The sequence below is a fragment of the Vigna unguiculata genome, chromosome 9 (assembly GCF_004118075.2).
Source record: "Vigna unguiculata cultivar IT97K-499-35 chromosome 9, ASM411807v1, whole genome shotgun sequence".
Lineage (NCBI taxonomy): Eukaryota > Viridiplantae > Streptophyta > Magnoliopsida > Fabales > Fabaceae > Vigna > Vigna unguiculata.
Window position 1 is genome coordinate 35,654,062 of NC_040287.1, and position 19,896 is coordinate 35,673,957.

At 32.0% G+C, this 19,896-nt stretch overlaps 2 protein-coding genes across 2 annotated transcripts; both read left to right on the plus strand.

The window, feature by feature from the left end:
- The first annotated feature begins 2,975 nt into the window (after positions 1 to 2,975).
- Positions 2,976 to 11,888, plus strand: LOC114163217 (probable ubiquitin-like-specific protease 2B). Its single transcript, XM_028047393.1, has 16 exons — positions 2,976 to 3,158; positions 3,814 to 4,118; positions 4,204 to 4,279; positions 4,368 to 4,414; positions 4,737 to 4,934; positions 5,022 to 5,097; positions 5,297 to 5,405; positions 5,553 to 5,609; positions 6,232 to 6,363; positions 6,617 to 6,817; positions 6,902 to 6,957; positions 7,028 to 7,121; positions 8,338 to 8,431; positions 9,618 to 9,737; positions 10,311 to 10,694; positions 10,960 to 11,888. Exons 1-16 carry the CDS (start codon positions 3,044 to 3,046, stop codon positions 11,638 to 11,640), a joined length of 2,745 nt encoding a protein of 914 aa, XP_027903194.1. The 5' UTR covers positions 2,976 to 3,043; the 3' UTR covers positions 11,641 to 11,888.
- Positions 11,889 to 13,043: 1,155 nt separating this feature from the next.
- On the plus strand, positions 13,044 to 18,760 carry LOC114164327 (pyridoxine/pyridoxamine 5'-phosphate oxidase 1, chloroplastic). Its single transcript, XM_028048962.1, has 14 exons — positions 13,044 to 13,284; positions 13,388 to 13,576; positions 13,662 to 13,700; positions 13,898 to 14,065; positions 14,200 to 14,305; positions 14,676 to 14,842; positions 14,973 to 15,215; positions 15,382 to 15,470; positions 15,610 to 15,660; positions 15,750 to 15,840; positions 16,958 to 17,062; positions 17,152 to 17,222; positions 17,437 to 17,529; positions 18,456 to 18,760. Exons 1-14 carry the CDS (start codon positions 13,144 to 13,146, stop codon positions 18,520 to 18,522), a joined length of 1,620 nt encoding a protein of 539 aa, XP_027904763.1. The 5' UTR covers positions 13,044 to 13,143; the 3' UTR covers positions 18,523 to 18,760.
- The last annotated feature ends 1,136 nt before the right edge of the window (positions 18,761 to 19,896 follow it).

Below are 19,896 nucleotides of genomic sequence, written 5' to 3' on the forward strand. Positions count from 1 at the left end.
ATTCTAGTTGCACAACAATGTTTGCATTTACATCTAATGAATGATGTTACAACCTATTCGTACGGTTCTTTTGAGAATCATATTTATATGAAAATCCCTAAAGGATTTTATTTGCCCAACGAGACAAATTCTAAAGAGGGTTATTCAATAAAATTGAACATGCTCTTTTATTGATTAAAGAGATCAAGACGTGTGTGGCATAACCGTCTTTTTGAATACTTATTAAAAGAAGGATATAAAAATGATCCTATTTGTTTGTATTTATATGAAAAGATCCAAATAATGAATTTGCCATAATTATTGTTTATGTAAATGACAGAAACATCGTTGGAATTCCTAATGAGCTCCCAAAGGCAATTGATTACTCAAAGAAATAATTTGAGATGAATGATCTTTGAAGGGCAAAGTCTTATTTGAAATTAGAAATTAAGTATTTAAATAAAGGTGTTTTTATACGTCAAGAAGCTTATATAATTAAGGTGCTTAAAATGTTCTAAATGGACAAGTCATGTCCATTATGCACTCCAATAGTTGTGAGGTCGTTAGATGTTGATAAAGACTCTTCTTAGACCTCAAGAAAATGATGAAGATCTTCATGGTCTAGAAGCACCATATCTTAGTGTCATAGAAACACTAATGTATCTTGCTAATTATACTCGATCTAATATTGCATTTGTTGTAAATTTGTTAAGCAAGATATAGTTTTTCAACTACAAGAAGAAAATGGTTTGGAGTAAAACATATACTTCGTTACTTTAAGGGTACTACGAATATGAGCTTATTCCATCCAAATGATTCAGATTCAGACCAATGGGTTATGGATATGCATGTTATTTTACATATTCTTACAATGTCACAATGGTTGATCACAAACAAGATGTTTGTTCACATGTGGTAGCACAATGGTTTCATGATGTTATATGAAACAAACCATAGTAGCAATATCGTTTAATCATACAAAATTACGAGAAAAGTTGCGAATATGTTTAGTTAAGGCCTATAATGCAACATGTGCAAGAAACTTGTGACTATCCCAACAAAGATGGAATCAACAACCATATATGAAGATAATAGTGTATTGTTCAATTGAAAGGATGATATAAACATCCAAAAATTCATTCATCCTAGTAAGGTTTTAACGAGGCACATTCTTTATCAATGGACACTCAAGGGGGAGTGTTATGAATTAATGATTGTCCATTGATTTACTCATATGATTCATTACTCTTTATGGTCAATATTTGTATTAACTAAGTTAATTTGTTTCCTTTATGGATTATTGTATCTATAAATATGACTTTTCCTATCAATAATAATATACAGATGAGTTTCTCCCTATTATCTCATTCTCTATTCTCTTTCTCTATTGTTTATTCTCTATTATCTTCTCTGTTATTCGTTTTATTTCATAACAAAAACATCATTTTATATTTGTAACAATAACTCTTCTGCACAAATAAACATTTTAAAAATTCAAAAAAAATTTAAATTGATATTTTAATTTCTTTTTATAATCTTTTTAAATGTTTAACAGTATTTTTTTTAATTCAAATTTTGTTATGTTTAATTTATTTTAATTTTTAATAATATTAAAATATAATTATTTTATTATTTAATTATTTTTTTATCGGTCAACATTAAATATAATATTAACACAAATATACAATATTTATGAATACTTTATCATTTAAATAAAATAAAATAATATTAATAATTATTAAATTACATTCCATTTAATATCACAGTTGATCGTGAACTTTTGTGAAAGTTAATACATATTAATCATCGGTGTCCATCACATTAGCATGATCCTTAAATTTTAACCGTGTCTATTATTTAAATAATGCTTTTATGAATAATTATCACTTTTAAATTTCTAAAATGTCGAATATATATATATAATTTTTTTCATGTAACATTTTCTTTCCAAAAGTAGTCATTATTCTAAACTAATATAATTTTATTTTTATTTTATTTTTTAAATCATATTTAGCTTAAATTTAATTATTTATTAAATTAAAATTATTATTTTATTATTGTATTCATTTAAATTCATTTATTTTTTAAGTTAAATTAATTTTCTATAATAAAAAAATAATAATGGTATTTTGATCCACTTTTATTTTATCATTCTAATCATTCTTTAATTATTTTTTTAGTGATATGGTAATTTAAAGTTGATTGGAATGATGAATTAAAAATAAATAAATAAAATAATTAAAATATCATTATCCAGTAAAAAAGACAAGCATAGATATAAGTGTTTCTACTGGTATTAATAAATTAAATTCCTTATAAAAATTTAGTTTTAAACTCGCTTACATTACATATTAAATAACAAATATTTACATTGTTAACTGAATAATTTAGTAAATTTGATAAAAATTCTTATAAATATATTTTCATGCAAGTTTAGATCATATTCATACAAGTAGTTAAACAAAGCTACAATTAAATAAATTTATAAATATTTTATTACAGATTATGCTAAACATTAAGAGAAAAAAATACGACTTACTAGATTTACAAACATTTTAGGATATCTTTAAAAGCCACATCTATCTTATTTTAAGATCTTACACTATTTTTTTCAATAGTTAATACTTGCACTATTCATTCAATAGAAATACTTTTTTATTTAAAAAAATTACAATTAAGGATTTTTGCTTAAAATTGAAATTTATATCAGTTTAATAGATATATTATCAATATACGAAATTTTGTTACATCAATTAGTTAAAAGTCTTATTCAATACTATTTATAATAATTTTTGTAAAAATAGACAAATTTATCGTGATTTTGTGTATAATTACATAGCAGTTTACAAATTTACAAATAGATATAAAAATTTACCATGCACTGTGAAGATAAAGATAAACGAACCTTCATTTGAGGTGACAGCTGTCACATTTTAATTGGCGGATTTCACTACTATTTAGGTCACTCTTCAACGCAAATTCCCCAATTTCGAGAGTGCCATTACACAGCTTGGATCAATTTCGCGCTCTCAACCAGCTCCCTCAAAAACCCTTATTGGAGACCATGAGTAAGTCTCCGCGCAGAGATCTGCAAGTCTTTGATTTCAATGAAGAAGATGATGCCACTGCCCCAGACAAAGAACTCCATCACCAATCCCTGTCCAACCACGATCCTCACGGTAAGACGATTTCCCTAAAATTCTAATTCGCAAAAACAAACGTCATCTTCAATTGAAATTGTTCGTGTATAATACACGTTTTCCTTTAAAATGTTAATTTCAAAACGTTAATTTGGTAGGTGTCGCCATTGTGTTATTCGTGTTTGGTGATTAATGGTTTTGATTTTAAGGTATAGTGTATGCTTCCTAGACAGTTAAATTGAAGGAACTGAAGGAGAGGGATGAAACCCACAGTAGAGTTTTTCCTCTTAACTTTTTTTGTTTGTCTGTTGACTTGAGGTTATCGGTAATTTTAAAACTATGATATCATGATTGTTGGATATCTTTTTTGACATGAGTTGGATTGTGTTGACTATAGACATTATTGTTTTGATTGTAGTATGCGGATGAACTTAGGGCATGTCATGATTGCTGAATTCGTGTAGGGAAATTGAACTTTGTCTTCTTTAATAGATGGATAATGAAGAATGACTATCTATAATTATTGTCATGTGATGAAAAAGGGTTAAATACGTACTAATGCTTAACAGGGCTCTCGTTAAGGAAATATAAGTGTTAAGCTAATATGCCTTTCATGACTTCTTGTGTTGCTTCCATTCATCTCTGAGCTGGTTTTCAATTAAATTGATTTATATAGCCAATGATATATTGACAGATTCCCAGGTGAGCAAGGTTGGCATAAAGAATGTTGCTAGTATACCTTGTGTTGGCGTAGCTGGTGCTATTTTTAATTTGGAAAAGGGTGTTTCTGACCCTTCTCCTGATACACTGGAAGATATGTATGATAGTGAAGAGAAGAAATCTGTGTTGGAAGCTGACAAACAATCAAATTTGATTAGTGATGAAAATGATCATCTTAAAGATGTTGATAACCATGACAAGCTAGAGAAAATGGATATATGTGGCGAAGTATCTTCACCTGAAACAAGCCACATTGAGCCTTCAGGGACTTCGTACAGTGTACTGTAACTTCAATTTTGTCAGATTATAGTCTAAGGAATTGATTTAATTGTGAGATTTATATCTAAGTTCAATTATTTTACAGAATGAATCAATTGATGTCAATTCAGAAGCTGATGAGAGTGCTCCAACAAGTCCTGCTTCTGATATTCCAGAGAATGGTGTTGTATATTTTACGTCCTTATAATTCTTTCACTTTCAATTTGAAAATTATATTGCAGTTTTCTCACTAAGTATTCATTATTTCAGTTTCATTAAATGGTTTTGGATTGAATGGCACAGACAATTCTGACATGGTAAAGTTTATTTCAGTAACAACCATTTTGTGCTACGACATTGACATGACATGCAATGTTTTTTCACCTTTTGTGTTTTTTTAGATTTGGTATTTCTTTAGCTGTTTTTTTACTGCTGTTCTTTTTACTTTTTCATCATTGATACATGTTATTTTTTTTCATTGGTTTGTCTTTCCCCTGCTGCTGCTTCATCAAATATACCTTTTTTACCTGAGAATATAAGTCGTTGTAATATCTCTTTTAATTTATTATTTTTGTGCTATATTATGTTGCTTTATTTTTATTGTGTTGTTCACTATTATTTTCTTTGATATATTTTCAGGATGACACAAATACGGAAGTCGTTCTTCATCCCGATTATGTCATATACCAAGATAATTATTATCTGGGGCCAACGTTAACCTTTTCACCCTTTTGTGTGAAGATCAATGTTTCAACTGCTTGTATAAAGCAGGAAGCCTTTGATCTGGAATGGGCATTGGATGATCTCATTGACATTAATTGTCAGTTGTTTCAAAGTGTGAGTTTTGTAGTTCTATTGCTTTCATTACACTGTGTGTGTGTTATGTGTAAGTTCTATAATTCTCCTGTTATGCCTTTTCTTCAGAGTGGAACCGTCATTATTAAGCTTAGAGTAATATCAAGTAATGCAAACCAGTCAAATCATGTAACGAATGCTTCAGGTGAGTGCAATTACTAAGGTTGATTAATGGGGAATAATATTCTTCATTACGGCTTGCATATTTGACGTAACTTATTATTTTTATTCAAACTGTAGCTAAAATTATATGGGTGAATTCTGGTATTAGGAGTTTGTAGATTGTTTTGCAGATGGAAACTTATCTGTTACTTACTGTATGTGCATTTTTGTACGTATGCTAGGCATTGAGGAATTGAAATTTGCGGTTGTTGATTACAATTGGTCCCTGAGACATAGGCAAATTACATCTCTTAATACAAAATACTTGGCTTCTTGGAACATTGAGCTTCAGTAAGTCATTAAATTCTTTATAAACCAGTGATGTGTGATTTCATTGTCATGGTAAAATTTATTTGGAAGAGGATATGGTTTGTGCTCTGAATGCCAATTTGTGTCATTTTAGTGAAGTATTTATGTTCATGTTTGATATTTGTGTAGTGCGGATGTAGAAGGCAATGAAACTGATTCACATGCATCAAGATGCTACTTCCCAAAGTAAGAATAATTAATTTTCCTTTCCTTTCAGACAAGTTTACCTTTATGTATTGATGTTGTAGTCCATATCTTTTATTTTAAAAACATTTTCAGGTTTAGTGCTTTATGGTATTCATTTCCCTTGCTGTTGCATGGTATATGTTGTCTTTTTATTTTCTTTTCCCTTTATTCTATATGGTTTAATGTGGGTCTCTAATATGTTTGACTTAGGATGTTGTAGCTTTTGGGATTGATGGTTCATGGCATGGTGTTAGAGGCTTTATGACGATGGTCTAGGGTGTAACTTTTGCATTTCATTCTTCCAACGGAGAGTGTCAAAGATATCATTTACTGGAAATATGATGCTAAAGTCTATGGTTACATTTTCCATAGATTTAAGTAGAAACTTCACAAGTTCTGTCATGTTGAGGAAATCAAGTTTGCATAAATCTAGTGATTTTTTATACTTTTTTAATCTTTCTGTTAGACTGGGTATAAAAGATCATGATATCTTTTATGAAACCATTAGAGCCTACTGCCTTATACTATCATTTTCTTGTTTTCATATTTTTGTGTGTGTTTTGGAAGGGGAGTATAACTTTTTATAGCATGTTTAACTCTGAAAATATATGATCTGAAACAGTTTTGAGGAGAATTTTGATGATGTTATCTATCCAAAAGGGGATCCAGATGCTGTTTCCCTAAGCAAGAGAGATGTGGATCTCCTGCAACCAGACACATTCATTAATGATACAATTATCGATTTCTACATCCAGTAAGTTTCTCTTTCTCTATCTGTATGCATATAATTCTTTTGTTGCATTTTTTGTTAAGAAATATTTTATTTATCATTTCTAACACTGTACAATAACATTTCTATCTTGTTCTACGAGTTTTAACCGTGGAGCTTCCTCTATCTTCTCATTTTTGTTTTTTTCTTTTTTTGTATACTTATGTTAAAGGACCATTTTAAATTTATATTTTTATTCTTGAAGGAGTTGACGATTCTCAAATCTCAATTTTGGCAGGTATCTTAAGAATCAAATACCGGAGGAGGAAAAGCCTAGATTTCATTTTTTTAACAGTTTTTTCTTTAGAAAGCTGGCTGATATGGACAAAAATCCATCCAGCGCTTCTGATGGAAAAGCAGCATTTCTACGTGTTCGTAAATGGACAAGAAAAGTAAATTTATTTGCAAAGGATTATATCTTCATTCCTGTGAACTTCAAGTAAGACTTTATTGAAGTTTTGGTTCTCTCACTTTCTATTTGTATTCAAGTGCTGATCAGAATTTTCTTGTCATGTGATGATAGTCTTCACTGGAGTTTAATAGTCATATGCCATCCTGGTGAAGTGGTTAATTTTAATGGTGAGATCTCAGTTTATATTCTTTCTTGTGATACTGTTTTCAGAGATTTATGTTATTTTGTGTATTCCAGACAAGGAGATGCACAATTCACTTAAGGTACCCAGTATATTGCATATGGATTCTATAAAAGGAAGTCATAGTGGTCTGAAAAACTTGGTGCAAAGGTAGACTAAAACTTCTCACTTTCTTTTGTTCCCCTCTTAATCTCTTTCCTGTCCCAAAAAATGTATGCAGATTTTATGATTTTATTGAAACTGAATTCAGTGTTCTATATGAAAGTGCATGTTGTCATTGGCTTCATGTTTGAGACCTTTGTAGACTATGCCCCTGCAGCTGAAGTTTGCAATTATTGATTTGGTCTCTTTGTTAAATTGTGATTTTATAAAGCAATTGATAATGAATCTCCTGGTGGTTAGTGTTCTTGCTTTAATTATATTATTAGTCTTGAAATTTTGCATGACTTTTATTATACCCAAAATTTGTAAATTAGAATTTGTGGGAGCTTTTCAGGCAGTTAAGATTAAAATGAAGAATATTTAGAGTGAATTTGTTAGAGTGTATTCCCCCTCTCTTAGGTTTTCATATTTATAGTAGTTTGGGATACATTAGATACAATGGATAGAGAAGAGAAGAGAACTCTAGAAGATACTCCTAGGAACTGGATCTAAAGCATGCTCCTAGGTACTAGTTCCAACACACAATACAATAAATCATTATTTAAAGACTATTCTAACACAGGCTTTAGAACAAAAACTGATATTTTAAGCCAGTATTTGTGTATAATGATTCAGTCCGTGTGTTGTACTCAACTTTTGGCACAGCGTTACACATATAAATATGAATAATAGAGCTCAGTTGATCATGCATTTTTATTTATCAAACTGTAAGCGATTCTTGTGGATAAAATGTGTTATTGAAACTCTTAGAAAGACTATTCTAACACAGGCTTTAGAACAAAAACTGATATTTTAAGCCAGTATTTGTGTATAATGATTCAGTCCGTGTGTTGTACTCAACTTTTGGCACAGCGTTACACATATAAATATGAATAATAGAGCTCAGTTGATCATGCATTTTTATTTATCAAACTGTAAGCGATTCTTGTGGATAAAATGTGTTATTGAAACTCTTAGAATTTGGGCTTAGATTAGGACTTAACTCATAATACAAATAAGAACCAAAATTAATGTGCTTAAGAATGCTGCTTATTTGTATTGGCATTTTCTCTTACCTTTTTTCAATTTTGACATTAATATCCATTGTTTATTCTGTTATACATGTTTATTTCCATTGCAACTGTGCAGAATATATTTGCATTGTCGTTTAAAAAATTGAACTCAAGGTAGTTGTATTTGTTCTTTTCTCATCTGATGTTTTCAGTTACTTGTGGGAAGAGTGGAAAGAGAGACACAAGGATACGTTGGAAGAGGACCTTTCATCAAGATTCTTCAACATGCGTTTTCTTCCACTTGCGGTAATGCCTGCTAACATTTTCATGATTTTCACTAGGGCAATCATTTTTCTTTTAGAGACCCATTAGTGTCGAATGAAACAAATTTCTGTTTTATTATTTGCTGAGAAGTAGATTCTACATTGTTTTGGAAACTGGCTGTTTTTTTATGAAAAATCTTGCTGGTTGGTTTCACTGGCTTAATTATTCATATATAATATACATATTCTTTCAATCCATTATATGTTAGGAGTTGTTTTCAGTAGACCCAAAAATTAACCAGATTGAATGGGTGGGCATTTTAGCTCTTGAGATTTTAAAAGCTGTTAAACGATGGTTTTGCAAAAGCAATACTCATTTTAATCTTTTTTTACTTTGTTTCCCATTGATGTTTTTCAAAGTTAAGCATTTTAGAATTGAGAGTTTTGAAAAATCTCAGACTAAACTGCCCTACTCATTCCATCTTGTAGACTAATTTGGGGTTTACTGGGTTTTTGTGCAAACCTTGTGACATACATTTGAAGAGGAAAATCCCACCACTTGATAATTTCAATTTTCCTCTATTTTTTTTCTATAAACAATTGCATACATTTTGCATTTGTATCTTTCTTTAAAGGGTTAAATATGTTTATGGTCCCTTAACTTTCAGTGAATTTTGGAATTAGTCCATTTTGAAACTTTGAACCAATTTAGTCCTTCATCTTTCGGAATACGTGGATTTAGTCATTTTAATCAAATTTTGTTAGGTTTATTTGATGTTTCGTACGCATTTCATGATTGTATTTGAGTTGTTCATACTGTTTGACACAATTTTACTTTAATGTTAAGTCAAATACTATTATGAAACACGCTTGAAATGTCAAATAAATTTAACAAAATCTAAATAAAAAGACTAAATCCACGTATTTCGAAAGATGAAGAACTAAATTGGTCTAAAGTTTCGAAATGGACTAATTCTAAAATTCATTGAAAGTTAAGGGACCAAAAACATATTTAACCCTTCTTTAAATGTCTCGTTATTAGGTGGGTTATTCAAGGAACACAAATCACTTTGTTGGCTTTATTCTCTGAAATAATTTTTTAAATTTTATAATTGAATGCTATAACTCCATGCTAGTTGGCCTATTTCTGCCTAAGACTGGCCACTTTTTGCCTTTTCTGCTTGAGTTTTCTTTTATTGTTATGATTGAATGCTCTCACTCCGTGACAGTTGCCGCAGCAAGAAAATTCGTATGACTGTGGCCTATTTCTGCTTCACTACCTAGAGCTGTTCCTTACTGAAGCACCTCTTAATTTCAATCCTATCAAACTAACCAAGTTTTCCAACTTCGTAAGTGATTTACTTATTCTTGTAGTTCTTGGTGTATTTCACACTTTTTGTTTGAATACAAATGAAATCATTGGAAAAAGTTTCCATTCTAAAATAAATTATCTACTAGATTGCTTATCAATTTACGAATAGTTGTTTTGCTAATAAATGCTGGTTGACTTAATTACTCGAGTGGTTCAATATTTATAGATTGAAACTAGTTTACTTGTAATTCATTTGTTGCAACTTCCTCATTTCCTTTATCTCTTCATCCAAGTAGTTCTAGCGAACAACTTTTTAGCATTCTCTCCAACGCACTAATTGGGTGGAGTACATGTCCTATTACCTGGGTGCAGTAATTCTCTCCAACTTTTTAGCATTTTTATTTGCAGATGAAGAATGTATTAAATGGGTGTGATTTTAGCCTTTTTGTTTTAGTTGTTGATCGTGCCTATTTAAGTATTAAATCTCCCAATTTTTTGTAGTTCCTTGCTTAGTTGTCTTAATGCTTTCTATTTTTAACATTTGAAAGGTAACTGGCATCTTAGTAACGGATTCTTATGATTTTGACCTAATATAACTAGTTATTTCCAGCTCAATGTAGACTGGTTTCTGCCTGCTGAGGCTTATCTCAAGCGAACACTGATCCAGAAGTTAATCTTTGAACTTGTGGAAAACCTTGGTTCACACGAAATCTCTTCCTCTGACTGTAGTGCTGACAATGAGTGCTTAGAAAATAATGATAACAGAACTGGGATTGATCACGCTGAAGTCAATAAGGAGTCAACAACTTCGCATGTGGGGCAGGGAATAGAAATCACTCTATTGTCTGGTTCGTCATCTTTAGATCATCAATCTTTTAACAGTTCAGGCTTGGTTCTTAAAGAGCTTTTTGAGCCAGGAGCTACTGCAGGAGCTATGTTGGGACAATGCCAATCTTTTGACCAGCGTTTCAATGGTTCAATATACTCGATGGAGGTACCTACTTGTGTTTGCATTTTTTTTCTTGAATATGTTTGAACAACGCCCGGTACTACCGAAGCTTTGTATTTTTGTCAAATAATTTATTCTGTCTGCTGTACATTATACAATGAAAAATCAACTTTCGTTCCTAAATGTAGCCGTTCAGTGATGAGTACATTTTTATGCTGGCAAGATATTTATTTTAGATCCCATTACATTCTTTTACATTTATGTTGTAAAACTAACCTTTCACCTCTCTTTTTTTGTTGTATTATAATAGGAGGACACTGATCTTGGTGAGCAGTTTATGTACCTGCCTACAGATCCCAACTTCCAGCAAGTGGCAGGAATTATTCCTCAAACATGTTCTTTGCCATATCTTCCCAGGGAGTGTGGAGATGATACATGTCATAGACCACAAATCTCTCTTCAAGCGAACCATGATGTGGTTGAGTCTTCTCTACATTCATCAAATGGTGCCTTAGAAGATTCAGAAGACGTAAGGATCACAGAAAACTGCCCTTCTGTGAATGAGCCCAGGTCATCTAATGAAGCTGAACAAGGGGAGAAAACTTTTTCGGACATGGTAAATGCTGAGCATGTCAGAGATATTTCCACCACTGTTGTGGGAAATTCTGGAGACTCAATTATGACGTGTGATGATAACAATGGAGATCTCCACTCTACTGGTCAAGAAACTCTGACAATACCATTGCAACAGGTTTCTCATGTACCAGATTATGATGAAACGCCAACGATAACATTGCAACAAGTTTCACAGGCGGCAGTTGATGAGGACACTCCCGCAATTCCATTGCAACAAATTTCTGATGCAGTAGATGATGGTGAGACTATTGATGGCGTGGCACCTGATATGTGTGAGGAACAAGCTCCAAAGAGGCGGCGACTTATGCCTGTTGAATGCAATGGTGAGGGCACGGTGACAAATTCCGATTTGTAGATAACTAGATAGAGATAGATATGGCTTCCTTACATTACTTTTGAATTGTTTCTAGGTTCTACTTCACCAATGTGTATACTGAAATAGTGTCGTTGCTGGGTTGTATTAGTTAGTTCATTCTGCGGCCAAAATTGGGAGTTACCTGCGGTGCGGACTTTAGATACAATTCAACCTGGCAATAGCAGGATTTTTTTTTCTTGATGAATTTCAAGTTCCCTTCTTCATCTTAAGCTTCATACTTAATTTTACTACTGTTCCTTTTGATTTTGTTTGTTAAACTAGGGTTAACATGTTTTCTTACAAATAGTGAAGTGGAAACCAATAAAAAAGCTAATTACCAATGTTCAAGGTGGATGTGACTTGAAAATAACAAATATGGGTTCAAAATTAGAGCGTGGAGAAACATGTTAATCGTTGTTTATATTTTAACAACTAATCGTACTAAAATAACAGTACTGGAAAAAATATAATATCGTAATAAAACCGGGTATGTAATTTTGTTAAACCAAGTAATGTTCAAACCGTGTTAGTAATTATTTAACATAAAAAGGTCTGACTAAATTTAAACTCATATTTTTTAAATTAATCAGTTTTGAATGTTACTCCATGAGAGAGATAATTTAAATTCTTCAATAAATAAAAACCATGGACTTAAAAATAGATAAAAAATGTTTTTCATAAGATCTACTACAATACATGCTAGTATTTCATTATGTTTTAAAGATATTGTTTGATTTTTCTACTTTACTGATGGAGACAAATTAAATAACAAAACAATTGATCAATATTAAGATTATGAAACAAAACAAGAGAATTAACTACAAAACAAATTAAGTGTTGACAAACTAAGTTTTTAACTTTTGACTATTATAGTAGAACTTTTTTAACCTTAGTTGTATTTTTATATAAAGTTGATCATGTTTAAATAGCGTCAAAGATGTGTACACAATAAAATTATAAAAAATCAACATTATTAATTGTTATAAACTATATACTATTTAAAAAATAATTTTTAAAATAAAAATATTAATAAAGTTTATATTAAAGTTATAAAAAAATAGATACACAGACAACAATTATAGAATTAACTTACTTATTAACTTTTATAATATTATAAAATACTTATAATAGTTTATCAGATGGTTATTATTTATTTAGTTTTTTTTAAAGTTAATCAAATTTATTATATTTATAAAAATATAATTAATTATAAAGTATGTAAAAAAACAAGTTACAAAAAATAGTTATTATTAAACTGACTGAAGAGTGAAATAAACCCAACTTGTAAACGAAAGTAACAGCTAATTAATTTAATTCACAGGGTGATCACTGGGCACCACCGAGAGACAAGAGAGGTGAAAGTTTAAAGAGGTAGATTATGATTTGATTATGATTTAATTTGATGTGTATAGTTTAACCTTATCACCAGTTCAGCTATATGCAGTGTCAGTGAGTTTAGTGAACAACAGTAGAGATGCAGAAACCAAAGGAATTGCTAAATCAATGCGTTCATTGGTTCCCAAAGGAAGAATCAGCAGAAGAAGCATGACATGTCTATGCCTTACCCATTCTCTCACTCAAACTCATAATCCATTTGCATCTTCTCTCCACAATAACCGAAACCCCCTCTTTCAGTTTGTCTCGGTGAGAAAACCAATTCCAATTCTCTCATCTTCTCTTATAAACTCTCTCCATGTTTTTCTCTGAAATCTTGGGGTTTCTGTTTCGTCTTTTCCTTTTCTTCCAGGGCATTCTCCGACCTTCAATTCGTCCATTTTCCACTAACTTCAAGGGTGGACCCACGCCTGCTGCATCTTCTTCTGCACTAATGGCCAATTTCTCCTCTGATTCCGTCACTTACCTCACACAGCGAGATGCCGCTGAGATCGATGAGACTCTCATGGGTCCTCTCGGCTTCAGCGTCGACCAGCTCATGGTGTGTGTGTGTGTTTTTTTTTTTTTCATTTCCTGTGGTATTGTGTTGGTTAAGTTAGTTAATGTCTTTTGTTCTTAATTTGTAGGAATTGGCTGGTTTGAGCGTCGCTGCTTCCATTTCTGAGGTACTTGCTTTCCGCATGTGAATTTGATTTCAGCTACGCAGTGAAGTGTTCTTATTGGTGTTTTGTTGCATTAGGTGACTAGAATGAGTTTTGATAGAGGAAACATCCTTTTGCTAAAGTTTATTCTCTTTCTCTATGATTTTCTTTTTGTCTGTTAATGCTGGTGAATTTGTTCTTGAATTATTTTTATCTCACAGGTTTACAAACCCACTGAGCATAGTCGTGTTCTTACTATATGTGGCCCTGGTAACAATGGTGGTGACGGTCTGGTGGCTGCTCGGCACCTGCATCACTTTGGTTATAAGCCCTTTGTGTGTTACCCTAAGCGTACCCCCAAGCCTCTCTATTCTGGATTAGTTACTCAGGTTGGATGGAGCTCATTTTGACAGTTTAGAACTCCACTCTTTTTGTTTTTGCTATTGATTTTCTGTCTTCTTTCCATCTATTTTTTTTTTTTGGTCTAATGAGTTACGTTGTCTCATGAATGTTGTTGCCGTAGCTTGAAGCACTGTCTATCCCTTTCTTGTCAGTGGAAGAACTACCGTCGGATCTTTCAAATGAGTTTGACATTCTTGTGGATGCCATGTTTGGATTCTCATTTCATGGTAGGTATTTTTCTTGTTGAGACTTATTTGCACATCTAGAGCATCTATTTGATTCTCTCCTATGCTTTTCAAACCAGGAACTGAACAACATACTGTTACCACTGTTTTTCTTCCTCTAATCATTTATTGTCTTCTTTTTTTTCCTTTATTCCCCCTTGTTATTTATATGCTTACTGTTAGAATCAATATAATTGCTACAATTATAATCTGCAGTAGCACTCAGTTAAATTAGATAACTCTTTCTTTTGTTTTCAAAGTCTTTAACATCCCATCACATTGGCTCTGAATTCTGAACTACTGTATGGATCATCAACAAATAATTCCATTTAAATTTTATATGGCTATACTTTGTTGTTTTCTGTTTCTTCAGGTTCTCCCAGACCTCCTTTTGATGATTTGATCCAGAGACTTGTTTCTTTGCACAATATTAATGAAATTGATCAAAAAAGACCAGTTATAGTCTCTGTAGATATTCCCTCTGGTTGGCATGTTGAAGAGGGAGATGTTGATGGTACAGGCATTAAGCCTGATATGTTGGTATGTTTCAGATCATTATTTATTTCTCTAAATGTTGAAATTTAGATATAATATCCTCGGATATTTATTTCAACACAAACTGTGTTTCTATCGAGATACCATTCCTCCATCGTGTTTATTTTTTCTGTAGGTTTCTTTGACAGCCCCGAAATTAGGCGCAAAGAAGTTTGGTGGTCCTCACCACTTTCTAGGAGGTAGATTTGTCCCACCTGCTATTGCAGAAAAATATAAACTTGTACTTCCACCTTATCCTGGAACATCCATGTGTGTTCGAATTGGAAAGCCTCCACAAATTGATATCTCAGCTCTAAGAGAGAATTACATCTCACCAGAATTTCTTGAAGAGCAGGTGGAGACTGACCCAATTAATCAGGTATCTTTCCTGTGAAACAATACTTTGTTGCAGAGTTGTCCTTTTACCCTTTTTGTGGGTGTCAAGGAATTTAGTACTTTACCATGATCTCTTTCGGTTTCCAAACCTGAGATTTTAATGACTACAAATGATTTCCATTTTACAATATTATTTTTGTTATCTACAGTTTCGCAAATGGTTCGATGATGCAATGGCTGCTGGTTTGAAGGAACCAAATGCCATGGCCTTGTCAACTGTAGGGAAGGATGGAAAACCGTAAGATTTTGTTAATGTTAAAATGGTTTTTGCCTGAATATAAGTGGGTCTTGTAAAATTAATTACTTTTCCGTACTTCTGAATAATGTTTAATATCTGAACTAAAAGTTGCAAATTACTCTTCTTGATCTGCCTGCAGCTCATCACGAATGGTATTGCTAAAAGGGTTCGAGAAAGATGGATTTGTGTGGTCAGTAATGATCTGCTATTTTTATTTTAGACCTGTTATATTTGAGCGAATGCTTAGTTGTGTTCAGCTACTGCAATTGATTTGCACAGGTACACAAACTATGAAAGTCGAAAGGCACGTGAGTTATCTGAAAATCCTCGAGCATCTTTGCTTTTTTACTGGGATGGTTTAAACCGTCAGGTGAGTATTGCTTACATTCTGGCTAGCCACATCTTCAGATTGACTTATTATTCATGGAGTTAATGAAGTTTATTTTCAATCCAACCATGCCTTCTTGGAAACATGGTGCATCATGCCATAATGTACTTTGATTTGGAGGGAAATGGAGGATCAGTATGATAATCGGTAGTTACAATATAACACCTAAGAGACCGTTTAGGATTTGGATGACTAAAACCTCAGGTTGTCTAACATAGGGGATTAAAATATCTACTATCGCTAGACTTCAACTTTTGGAGGCTTGAGTTGATGTGTATCGTAAGATTAACCTGGGATTCAAAAGGACTTGATCCATTTGCCGATCTGTCGATGTGGTTTTAATTTTCTTAAGCCTAGGTTAACAAAAGCTGATTTTCCATGTTAAAGTCAAAACACACAGCTAGAAATTTTAGTCATGATAAAACTTGAACATGTGAAGTCTGTCCATTATCATTGTTGTTTTCTCTCTTTTATCTAGCAAAATAATAATCCATATTGATCTTAATCCAGTCTGTTTATTTATCTATATTAGTTGCATTAAGTTTGATATTAATACCACCAAAACTTCCTGCAGTTACCTACCTGCATTCTTTGTTGAATACCTTTTTTAAACCATTTGTTTCTTGAAATGATCTTATATTAGGAAACCTGCACAAATGATAGTAGATGAACATGAGTCATATTTCGGCTATACAAATTTAATTTGCTGTTGTCGTTATTTTGCATTTGCTGACTTGATTTACATTGGCGAAGAACCACGGTCAGCATGTCAATTTAACTTGATACATACATTTTGATAATGCAAACTGTGTCACTGCATTTTGGAGGCATGCCTCAACTATTGGATATTTCATGATATTTTAGGAGTGTTGGATACTAGTTTGGAAAATCTGAAGTGGCTGCCAATTGTGATTGACTGATTCTGTTTTCCCAGGACTTTTAGTTGGACCAGCTAATCAATAGTTTATCTGTATCTTAGGGAAATGATTTTTTTTTCCTTTCTATTTTAGGCTTCTGAAATTGTGTACGGTTTTCATAATTTATTTCCTCTGTAATTCATATTGTTATCCATTACTTTTTTGTTTATTTCTTTTCCTAGGTACGGGTAGAAGGGCCTGTTCAGAAAGTCTCTGATGAGGAATCGGAACAATATTTCCATAGCCGTCCTAGAGGAAGTCAGATTGGAGCAATAGTTAGCAAGCAGGTCTAGTTCTGCCTCACTTTAAATTTAATTGTTATTTATGGAAATGATATGATATATAAACTTATAATTTCAATTTCTTGGATCATTAGAGTACTGTTGTACCTGGTAGGCATGTTCTTTACCAGGAGTACGAAGAACTGGTACAAAAATACGCCGATGGGTAAGTTATTGAACAACTGCGTTTGACTCAATGTTATTTGTAAATTCTGATAAAGTATGTTACTCCCTTGAGATGGTCTATAACCCCATATATTCTCATTGCTTGGACTTGGAAACCTGAGTAGCTAACCATCTCATTTGGCCACGATTATACTTTTCTCCCATTTGTTAACTCTAGGGAAGCTGTTAATAATCCTCATATTTTCTACTTGCAGAAGTACGATCCCTAGACCTAACTGGGGAGGATATAGACTCACACCACAACTTTTTGAGTTTTGGCAAGGACAGAAATCTCGCTTGCATGACAGGTGGTTGCATCCTCGTTTGTGATAGGTTTTCTTGTTTTTAAGTTTTTTTTTTCTATGAATGGATGAAGCCAAACAATATGTACATTAATAGTTTTTCAGTAACGTCTATTATGTTTTCAAGCCACGGCTTAGGTTCAAGATCCGAGTCGTATGCCTATCAATTTGAGTTTTATCTATATCCTAGTCTGCCTGCTTGGCTATGATAACGTTATAAAGTAATCAACCACATCTACAACAATATATGACATTTTTACTTTAAAGATTTATTGACTCTATCCCCATAAGAAAAAATTGAGTTACTTAAATAAGTCTGAGGTTTATATTGAAAATTACCACTTACAAGTTTTTTAAATGTCGAACCTTATCTTGACATTGCTTAAAATTTGGATATACTTGTCTTTGATGGGTAATTTTGATTTGGAATTCTTTTTATTGTGGTATAGAATATTATGGTTATCTATCTGATCCTGGTGTTTTGTTACGTTTGGTCTATAAACAACCCGTCCACAGGAACCTGGTATTTTATTAGGAAGAAATATGGATATCCTATTACAAAGATAAAGCATCGGAAAACTTCAAGATGTATTATTTTTCTTATTTTCCCAATTAAAATAACTCCCTCACTAACAATTACTGATTGATGCTAAAGATATGTAGTGCCCCTAAACATTTACCTGTTATCATCATGGCAAACAACTGTGATTTCTGAAAAGAGTTCTAACTCCCAGTCTCTCACTTACTAAAAGATATCTAACACTAACTGACACCTAATAGAAATATTTCACAGGCTTCCTTTCCTTATAAGATTTGTTTGAAACCCTGTCCTAGAGTGCATTCTTGGCTATCATTCTGTGCAGAGCACATTTTCATAGTGAAGTAAATTTCCACAAAATTTTCCTGAGATTGTGTGCATCTTTTATTGACAGGTTGCAATATACTCCCTATGAGATCAATGGACAGCGGCTGTGGAAAATTGAGCGGTTGGCTCCCTGATAATTTGTTTTTTCTGTTAAATGTCTCAAACTTGTGAAAAACAAAGGAAATAAAGTTGTATTTAAATGTCAGCCTCTTTTTTTCTTTCGACACGTTGAATTGTGCTCTATTTATTTGTTCATATATACTTGTACTTTCCCGAACGACAGCAGTTCCTTCGGAAATTGTTATAGCTCGGTAAAAGTAAATAACTAAATCGGCTGATATCGTATGATATGGGATAGCTTCAATTAGTCAACTTGAACTGTATTTATCTGAAATATCGATAGCACAAAACCTTTTTCAATATCTTAGACAATGTCTTGTAAGATGTAAACGATAACAATTGTGTGAATACCTGGTACTTGTCCGATATTAGTTGCTATCCCCGTACCTCGTATCTGAAATCGCTTACATTTGTCACATTTGTAATCTACCAAATGTTATAACTACATCACTTATGTTGGTAATCTTTTTCAGTTTTTTTTTTCCAAAGCCACATTTAAGTGGAAAAAAAAATATTTGACACCAATAATTACCATTTGATAACTTATTCTAAGAGTTAAATAGTTCTAATAAAAGTGAACTTTTTGCGTTGGTAAAGAAAAAAGAGAGAGAAGAATGATGAAGGACCAAATAAGAGTAAAAAAAAATGTCAATGTACGATTGTCCTTTTATATGTGTACAAGTATGTAAGTGCATTTTGTTTTTTCATGAAACTAATCGTGGTACCTCAGATTCATAAGTTTGAGATATTCAAAAGTGTTGACATTGGCTCATTTTGAAATGGATTTTTCGGAACATATATTTTGCATTTCAGAAAGTTTATTTTAGAATGAGTGTAGGTAGCTCAAGAAATGAATGGTTGTAGCAAAAGAAAATTTAAATTTTCTGGTGATTTTGCTAGGTTTTTCTATATTATTGTTATTAACATAACTTGTGCTAATTATTATAAAAATCCATAAACTCGTAATTTGTAATTTGTTTTATGATAGCATAAATTTGTTTATATTGTCATAAATTTATCTAAGCTAAAACCATTTTGTGATAAGAAATTCAAATTACAACGCTTGTAACTACTGTTATCATATTTAAGAGAATTTACATATAAATGACAAAAAATTCTGGGTTTTTCCTATTTAAATATTTCAATTTAGAACATCCACAATATGGTTACTTAAGTTAGTAGTTTATTTTAATATTATGGATCTAAACTTAAGTATTTTTCACAAAAGATTATTACAATGAGGTTGGTAAGAGGTGCACCCCCATCAAACTTCTTCTCCCACACCATCGAAATGTTTCCTGAAAATGTTTTCCTTAGAAGGAAAAATTTTTTACTTTCCGAATAAAAATTTCTAAAATTATTTATTATTTATTGTATTCCGGTAAATA